The 10,035-nt window shown below is 46.7% G+C and overlaps 1 protein-coding gene across 1 annotated transcript; it reads left to right on the top strand.

Moving 5' to 3' along the window:
- Nucleotides 1-3,586: 3,586 nt before the first annotated feature.
- Nucleotides 3,587-4,549, top strand: LOC117885415 (olfactory receptor 6C4-like). Its single transcript, XM_034786723.1, has one exon. The coding sequence runs from the start codon at nt 3,590-3,592 to the stop codon at nt 4,547-4,549; it is 960 nt and encodes a 319-aa protein (XP_034642614.1). The 5' UTR covers nt 3,587-3,589.
- Nucleotides 4,550-10,035: the final 5,486 nt, after the last annotated feature.

The following is a 10,035-nucleotide window of genomic DNA, read 5'->3' as shown; positions in this document are numbered from 1 at the left end:
GGCTGGCATCAGTTTATCAACCGGCCCGGGATGCTCTGGACACCATCGTAACCCTTCCCCACCCTGTACAGGTCTCCCTCCTGTGGTGGCTTGACCCACAGATGGTTTGTGCAGGAGTACTTTTCACGAGCCCCCAGCCATCCCTTTCATTAGTTACAGATGCCTCAGATCTGTGCTGGGGGGCTCATTTGGGAGACCTCAGGGCTCAGGGTCTCTGATCTCAGGCGGATCTCGCTCAGCATATCAATGTCAGAGAGCTGAGAGAGGTGTGTCTGGTGTGCCAGGTTTTCAGAGCCCACATATCAGGCAGATGCGTATCAGTCCTCATGGACAACACCACAGCGATGTTTTATATCAACAAACAGGGTGGTGCACGCTCCTCTCTCCTGTGCCGGGAAGCCATCATACTGTGGGACTTCTGTGTAGAGCACTCGATACATCTGCAGCCTTCATACCTCCCCGGCATACAGAATGAGCTGGCGGACAGTCTCAGCTGAAGTTTTCACGGCCACGAGTGGTCCCTCCAGCCAGACATGGTGAACTCAATTTTCCATTTCTGGGGTTTTCCCCAGATAGACCTGTTTGCCACACATGGCAACAGGAAGTGGCAACTATTTTGCTCCTTCATGAATCACAGCCCGGGTTCCATCACAGATGCCTTTCTTCTCCTGTGGGGGGATGATCTGCTCTACGTGTTCCCTCCAATACCGCTGGTCCACAAGACGCTCCTAAAGGTCCACAGGGACCGGGACTAGGACTTACTGATAGCTCTAGCATGGCCACACCAGCAGTGGCTCACATCGCTCCTGGAAATGTCCGTGGCAACCATGCTCACCTTACCACTGGTCCTGGACCTGATCACGTAGGATCACAGCCACCTCCAGCACCCAAACGTAGAGTCGCTCCACCTCACAGCTTCTATGCTCCATGGTTAAATGCCATGGAACTGTCCTGTTCTGATGAAGTCAGACAAGTTCTCCTTGGCAGTAGGAAGCCCTCTACAAGGGCAACGTACCTTGCCAAGTGGAGGAGGTTCTCTCTCTAGTCGGAGCAACACCATCAGTTGCCGACACTCGCCCTGGTCCCTTTCAGCTGGACTACCTCCTCCATCTTAAACAACAGCCTCTGTCCTTGTCATCAATAAGGGTCCACTTGGCCGCCATTTCCGCCTTCCATGTGGGTGCAGATGGCTTCTCGGTCTTTGTGAACCCTATGGTTAACCATTTCCTCAAAGACCTTGACAGGCTCATCAGTCTGTCCCAGCTTGGGACCTTAAGCCCTCGCCAGACTTATGGGTCCTCCATTTGAGCCATTGGTGACATACTCCCTGCTTTCTCTCTTTTACAAGGTGGCATTCCTAGTGGCGATAACCTCAGCTAGGAGAGTGTCGGAGCTCAGGACACTTACATCTGAGCCCCATTACACAGTATGTCATAAGGACAAGGTTCAGCTCAGACTACACATGGCTTTTCTCCCTAAAGTTGTCTCCCAGTTTCACATGAGCCAGGACATCTTCCTCCCAGAGTTTTATTCCTGTAACAGGGAGCATAGGCTTCACTCATTGGATGTCCGCAGAGCGCTGGCCTTCTATATAGAGAGAACTAATCCATTATGAAAGTCCATACAGCTATTTGTAGCGGTGGCGGACAGGATGAAGGGTTTCCCCGTCTTATCCCAACACATCTCGTTGTGGATCACATCATGCATTCTGGAGTGTTACGGCCTGGCGAAGGTGCCGACTCCACCGATCACCGCTCACTCCACCAGGGCTCAGGCCTCCTCAACTGCATTCCTGGTGCAGGTTCCCATCCAGGAGATCTGCAGAACAGCAACATAGTCCTCGATACACACATTTACGATGCACTATGCAATCACACAACAGGTCAGAGATGATGTGGCCTTTGGACGAGCTGTGCTCTAATCAGTGGATGACTCCGACCCCACCTCCTGAACTTTGGCTTGTGTCACCTGGTTGGAATGGACATGAACAAGCACTCAAAGAAGAAAATCAGTTACACATCTTCTCGTAACTGTTGTTCTTTGAGATGTGTTGTTCATGTCCATTCCAATACCCACCCTTCAACCTCTCTGTCGGAGTAGCCAGCAAGAAGGAACTGAGGGGGGTGAGGGATCGGCGAGACACTATACTGGGCGTCATGAAGGCGTGACTCCAGGTGGTGCCCAGGCTGACCCTACAGATGCTGCTAAGAGAAAATCTTCCGGCTGGCATGCATGTGGCACGCACACACCTGGTTGGAATGGGCACCACATCACGAAGAACAACAGTTACGAGAAGGTGAGTAACCATTTTTCCCCATAACCACAGAATTCCTAGTAGTATTTTTTCATTAAAAGCATTAAAGAGGGCTCTGTCCATATTCAAATCATATCCTTGAGGTCTGCAGCACACCCCAAGCACTATCCCAGGGATACCTCTAGTAGCTGTCTTCCCCAAAGTGATTTTGATCCAAACAAATTCTATCTTATCAACTCCATCACTTCTAATTCCTTTACAGTCTACCTCATCATTCATATGCTATGCTACTTCACCACCTTTGCCTTTATTTCTGTCTTTCCTGAACAGCACATGCCCTTCAATACCTCTACTCCAATCATGACTTCTATTCCACCATGTTTCTGCTATCCCTATAATATCTGGCTTCACTTCATGAACCAGTAGTTCTAGTTCCTCCATTTTGTTACCCAGGCTCCTTGCACTGGTGTACAGACATTGTAGTTATTGCTGCTTGGCTTTGCCCGATTGGATACAGTCATTCTACTAAAAAAAGAAGAACAGGAGTACTTGTGGCACCTTAGAGACTAACAAATTTATTAGAGCATAAGCTTTCGTGGACTACAGCCCACTTCTTCGGATGCATATAGAATGGAACATATATTGAGGAGATATATATCCTCAATATATGTTCCATTCTATATGCATCCGAAGAAGTGGGCTGTAGTCCACGAAAGCTTATGCTCTAATAAATTTGTTAGTCTCTAAGGTGTCACAAGTACTCCTGTTCTTCTTTTTGCGGATACAGACTAACACGGCTGCTACTCTGAAACCAGTCATTCTACTGCCAGTATCACCTGTCTGACTGATATCAGCACAATCCTTCCTCTTAAAGTCCATTCTCCTACCCACTGCTGTTCCTTTCTCCATTTCTGTATCCTTTCTCACTTGATTTTCCTCCATCTCAAGGTTAAAATCAGGTGTGGAGATTACATGAGCATCTCCCAACCATCTCCTCTAAGTTCCTGGCTTAAAGCTCTTTTAATCAGTTGTGCCAAACTCCAGCCCATAATGGTCCCTTTTGATCTTAAATCTAAGAATAGATTAATGAAAAAAGTTGGGGTATGAGGCAGAAGAGTGGCAAATTAAATGGGTGACAGAGCGTTGGTTGGGTGGGGAATTTTATTCCAAAAGTCTCAAAGTGAAGAAGTCTCTCTGGTATAAGAGAATATAAAACCAGCTCTCAGTTTGCAGTCGGAACCCTTATGGAATCAAATTATGGAAATCTGCCTAATTTCATGGTACAGGCAAATCTTTCGATGCTCATTACTTTTTCACAGTTACGCAATACAGCTCATGGAGAAAGGAGAAGGAAAAAACCAAACAGCCATCATGGAATTCATCCTCCTAGGGTTTGGGGATCTCCCTGAACTGCCGACCCTTCTCTTCCTGGTCTTCCTAGTGATCTACATTGTGACTATGGCTGGCAACCTCCTCATCATTGCTCTAGTTGTGATTGATCAACACCTTCACACTCCCATGTACTTCTTCCTGGGGAACTTGTCCTTTTTGGAGACCTGTTACACCTCCACCATCCTGCCTAGGATGTTGACCAGTTTCCTGACTGGGGACAGAACCATTTATGTGGGGGGCTGCATGACACAGTTTTTTTTCTTTTGTTTTCTAGCAACTACAGAGTGTTATCTCCTGGCAGCAATGTCTTATGATCGATATTTAGCCATATGCAAACCACTGCACTATGGAACCCATATGAACAGCAGGCTGTGCCTCCAGCTAGCAGCTGGGTGTTGGATAAGTGGATTTCTACCGTGTACAATAATGATGTTTTTTATGTCACAATTAATTTTCTGTGGCCCCAATGAAATGGACCACTTTTTTTGTGATTTCACTCCAATGCTAAAGCTCTCCTGCAGCGATACCAGCCTCATCACATTGGTTCTTTATATATTTTCCTTCCTAGATGCAGTTTCCCCATTTCTATTAACCTTGACATCCTATGTTTGTATCATCAGCACCATCCTGAGAATCCCTTCCACCACCGGGAGGCAAAAGGCCTTTTCCACCTGCTCCTCCCACCTCATCATTGTAGCACTTTTCTATGGGACCATCATGATTGTCTACATGCTACCAAAATCCAACACACTGAGAGCCCTGAACAAAGTGTTCTCAGTCATCTACACTGTTCTGACTCCTCTGGCTAATCCGCTCATCTACAGCCTGAGAAACAGAGAGGTCAAGGAGGCCCTGAGAAATGCTGTCAGGAAATGTATGACCCTCATAAAGAATTCAGATTAGTTGAATGAAACAAGGATCAATCAATCTGGTTTCAGTTATGAAAGAAGGAGGGTCTAAGTGGGCCCTGATACAGAAATACAGCATACAAAAGATAAGTGTGTGTGCACAAGATTTTTACTTTTCATCAAAACAACTGAAACCTGACAAAATGAAAAAAGTTTTGATTTTTGGCAACTGACATCTGAAGATCTACAGATGGAAAGTGTCAAAAAAAGAGTCATGCACTGTTGTTGTGGCTGTGTTGGTCCCAGGATATTACAAAAACAAGGGGTTTAAGGTAACATATTTTATTCTTTCTGCTGGTGAGAGACACAAGCTTTTACAGAATAATTCTTCTTCAGATCTGGGAAATTTACTCAGCGTGTCACAGCTAAATACAAGTTGGAACAGCTTGTTTAGCATAAGTAGTTAGCACATATTTCAAGGGACTGATATGAAGTGATCACTTTGCCTTTTATCATTTTTCAGAGTCAGTTCATTTGAGAGCATAGTGATTGTCTGGTTTTGTCCACATAGCTGTTGTCTGGGCATTTGATTCACTGCATGAGGTACACCATACATTGTGATAGGCACATGTAGGACCCATGGGTCTTGAAAGGTGTGTTGAGGGGAGTGTTGCTCATTGTGACAGTGGAGATATGTCTGCAGGTTTTGCATCTGCTGTTCTGGCAGGGTCTGATGCTGCTTTGAGTTGGTGTGTCCTGATCTGTGGGAAATTTGCTTCTGATGATGATCTTGGAAAGGCTGGGGGGTTGTTTGAAAACCAGAAGTGAGGGTTCAGGAAAGATTTCTTTCAGGATGTGATCCTGTAATAGTCCCTTGCTCTCCTGTCGGGAGGGAGGCCACTCAGTCAGGTCCCGTCTGGCCAGGAACAGAGTCCACAGGACAGTCAAGAGCCCACAATAGGGCTGGCTGACCAATAGTCACAGTCAGGCTTTTGCCTGGGTTTGGGCAGCTCAAGCTGCCAGCCCGTAAACAGAGTCTATAACTGAGCTGGGGCCTGGGCTTGAGGAGGCTCAGGCAGACAGCAACAAACAGTCTCAGGGCTGGCTTTAGCCTGGGCGGAGCTCAGGCAGCCAGCAAACAAACAGTCTACAGGTGACTGGTAAGGCAGGCTCGTTCTGCAGAGCAGGAGCTTCTCAGGGAAGAGTAGGGAGTTGGCCACCCGGGATCCAGCCACAGCTGGCTGCACTGGGGCTGCTTCGGGATACTTCCTGCCTCCCGGGGGGTTGATACCTGTGGCCTCCAGGCCTCTTCTGGCTCCTTGGGGTACACTGCGGCAGGCATTCCAGGCCAGGCCTCATTGGTGTCTAGGGCTCAGGATCAGCCAGGCATAGGTTCCCTTCTAGGACACTGTGAAACAGGCGGAGCCTCCTTCTCCTCCACAGGTTCTGCCCCAACTGTGCTGCAGGGCCTGCCTTTTATACTTCCAGCCATGCCTCAGTACTTCCGGTGAGGGTGCGGGGCAATCTAGGCTCCTCCCTCCAAGGGGAGTGTAATGGTCCTGCACTCTCCCATGGGGACGCAGGCCCCTCGCCTCACTACAGGGACTGGTCAGACCGCTCTGGCTGCCCTGCTGGCTGGAGCTCTCCCTCCCTGGGCTGCTGCTGCTGACTGAAGTTCCCTCTCTGGACTGCTGCTGCTGAATGAGGAGGCATGACATACACTGCCTCCTGGTGCCCGCCTCATCCCATGTTGAAACATATGTGCGGGCGTTGGGAAAGGTGGTGGGGCCCATGGCCATTGTGGCGGCCTCCAAAATGTATGGAAAAGTCATAATCTTCCTGGCATCGGAGGTCTCCGCTCAGGAGGTGGTGGAAAAGGACCTGGTGGGGGGGGCATGTTAGTTCCCCCTAGAACGCATGGAAGACCTGGGCGTACAGGTGATGTTGACCTCCGTCCCGCCCTTCCTTCCCAACGGTGCCCTGCTACCTGCCCTCTCCACCCTGGGGAAGCCCATTTCGGTCATCAGCCCTCTCCCGCTGGGCTGTAAGGACCCCACCCTCTGTCACTTCCTGTCCTTCCACCGGCAGGTTCAGATCCAACTACTTCTGGCGGCGCATGACGAGGTGGCTTTTGAGGGGTCCTTCCTGGTGTCCTACCAGGGGGCCACTACCGGGTCCACTATACGACGGGGAAGTCCCGGTGCTTCCTCTGCCGTCGCCCTTCCTCCTACTGCCATACCTCTCGCTTGTGCTGCGGGGCCAGCCCCCCCATCATCCCCAGATGAGTGGGTAGGCCTCGCCTCCATCAGTTGCAGTTCAGCGGGGCCCGTGGAGGAGAGGGCAGTGAGACACTTGCCGGCCAAGGGAGAGGGCCCACCCCAGGGGGAGGTTTCCCTTCCCCACTCTGTCCTGCCCTTCCCACCCCGAAAGATGCTGCAGGAGGCTGATGTTGCTAAATCTTCTGTCGCACCCCCACATGGAGCCCAGCAGGAGGCACTGACTATGGAAGCCATGGAAGTGGACGGAGGTGATCCTGCCCTTCTTATCAAGTCCCTCCCTGAGGAGGCCTCTGTAGGAGTTCCCCCGGCCCCTGTGCCACCTGCCGCTGCCGATGCCAGGACAATCGAAGCTGTGCAATAGAATTGAAAGAACATACACTTAAGAGCTGTCATAACTATAAAAGGAAGGGTAACAGCCCTCCTGTGTACAGTACTATAAAATACCTCCTGGCCAGAGACTCCAAAATCCTTTTACCTGTAAAGGGTTAAGAAGGTCAGGTAACCTGGCTGACACCTGACCCAAAGGACCAATAAGGGGACAAGATACTTTCAAATCTTGGGGGGGGGGAAGGCTTTTGTTTATGCTCTTGGTTTTGGGAGTTGTTCGCTCTTGGGACTGAGAGGGACCAGACATCAATCCAGGTTCTCCAAATCTTTCTGAACAAGTCTCTCATATTTCAAACTTGTAAGTAAACAGCCAGGCAAGGCGTGTTAGTTTTATCTTTGTTTTCTCAACTTGTAAATGTTCCTTTTTGCTAGAGTGTTTATCTCTGTTTGCTGTAACTTTGAACCTAAGGCTACAGGGGATTCCTCTGGACTCTTTAAGTTTGATTACCCTGTAAAGTTATTTTCCATCTGGATTTTACAGAGATGATTTTTACCTTTTTCTTTAATTAAAAGCCTTCTTTTTAAGAACCTGATTGATTTTCCTTGTTTTTAGATCCAAGGGGTTTGGATCTTGATCCACCAGGAGTTGTTGGGAGGAAGGAGGGGGGATAGTTAATTTCTCCTTGTTTTAAGATCCAAGGGGTTTAGATCTGTATTCACCAGGGAATTGGTGAAGAGTCTCTCAAGGCTACCCAGGGAAGGGAATTAGCACATTGGGAGTGGTGGCAGCCGACCAGATCTATGCTGGTAGTTAAGTTTAGAAGTTTTCATGCAGGCCCCCTCGTCTAAACCCTAAAGTTCACAGTGGGGAAGCAGCCTTGACACCCTGCTTGGAAGGTCGTATAGAAACACAGCCAGGAAGTGTGTGCTCACCTGTGACTATAGGACGGCTCGAGCATCAAGCAATGAGCTCTTATTTCTCAGGGTTTGGTGGCCAGGTCTTGGTTCCCACAACTGAAGTTCTTGGGTCTCATCATTCAGTAGAAACCGGATTTTCTCACTAAAGAGACCTGCAATTACCTGAATGGACGAGCAGCTGCAGTGATCTGTCTTAGAACATGCTCTGCCCCTCTGCTGACACTATCCAGTGTTCTCCTCATACTAATATAACCGTATATCTGCTACCATCCACTAGGCATTTCAGAAAATAGCTGCCCATGTCTCCTTCTTAGAATATGCTGCCTTCTAGAGGACATCTTGCAACACCACTGACCTTTCCATATTACTGTATATTGTTGTAAAATCAGGTAAATAGGTCAATATTCCTAACCCTTTCTCATTTCTTCCAAGCTGCTGCCACCTAATATCTAGTCAATAAAACACACACACACACACACACACACACACACACACACACACACACACAGAGAAAAGCCGCACATTTTATTTGAGCTGGAAATTTGCCTGCTTTTGCATGAATAAAATCTGTATGATATTTGTCAGAAATGTGGTGATTTTCTCATTATTAGAGATATTCAGGAACCAGAATTTTCATTTCATGTGAAATTCCATTAGTTCAAATTTTTGTTTTCATTTCTAGTCTGACTTTTCAAAAATATATTTATTTTGAGATTATTTTATTTCATTTTTGTTACTTTTAATGGTAATTTCTATTCTACTTTTTATTTGTATATTATATTTCATTTTGTATTATTTTACAAAATGATACACAGTAATTATTTCCCCCTAAACAAAATTTTGAAGAAAATTTCTATGGAACATTTTGATCTGGAGAATTTGGCATTTTCGGATGGAAAAAACAAACAAACATCCCAGTAGAAAATTAGTAATCAGCTCTATCTTTTCTTCTTTTTCTTTGGTTAAAAATATTGATTCTCTCTCTCTTTTTGTTTGTAGATGTCCTGTCTGCCAACACGTCCTGTCTGTCTGGAATTCATTACTCATCCTTCTTAAGTGTTAAGTAAGGATCTGATCCCGCATACAGTTATGCAACGTTAATTTTACACCTGGGAATAATTGTGTTGAATCTTAGCCTTCTTTCAGTGAGGTCAGTGATAAAATTCCCACTAACTTAAAGAATTGGACCCTTTGATTTCAATGGGATTTGGACAGCTAACACTGTGACACTCTGTGCCCCAAAGCAATTCCCTTGTACTCCCACATTCACCACTGTCATATAATTATGATTTTTTTTACAAAGTATGCCATGTAAAGTATCATTCTAAAAGTCTTAATCTGTTGAACATTAATATCCTGTTGGATCCTAGGTGCTGTCACTGTATGTGAAGTTATGAAGTTTTGCTATGTGTGTGTTACTGAAAGATAATGTGAAGTTGGAAACACCCACAACTAGCCTTTCAGGTACAACAATGAAGAAACCAGACAATGCTAATAGCCCAGAAAGAAAGACAGTGGACCATAGAAGAGCTTATCCTCACCTGTGGATGCTTCAGTCAGCCTATGAACAATGGCTGCCATGACTCATCGAAGAATGGAAGGGCTTGTGACCAGATCAGATGATACTGAACTCCATTTTGGTACCAGTATTTTTCCACAAACTGGGCTAAGAACTTGGCTTGGAACAAAAGGGTTCCTGACATATGGAAGAAACTATATAACGGGGAAGGGACATCACCACACGGCCCACTCCTCAAACAAGAAAACACCTGGAAGCACCTGAGGAACAAAGACTGAACTGGGGGAAGTGCTGGTCCCAGGATAAAGGTATATGGAAGCTTAATGGACTGTTTTGTACTATCTAACAGGATGCGACACTGCTTGATTCAAATCCTATCTAATGTATAAGACTTAGACTGTGATCTTGTTTATTTCTTAGGTAACCATCTTTGATCTGTTTGCTATTACTTATAATCACTTGAAATCTATCTTTCTGTAGTTAATGGACCTATTTTAT

This window comes from Trachemys scripta, chromosome 12 (assembly GCF_013100865.1).
Source record: "Trachemys scripta elegans isolate TJP31775 chromosome 12, CAS_Tse_1.0, whole genome shotgun sequence".
NCBI classification, from domain to species: Eukaryota; Metazoa; Chordata; order Testudines; family Emydidae; genus Trachemys; species Trachemys scripta.
The sequence above is the reverse complement of the archived record's forward strand: the minus strand, read 5'-3'. Positions and strand labels throughout refer to the sequence as shown.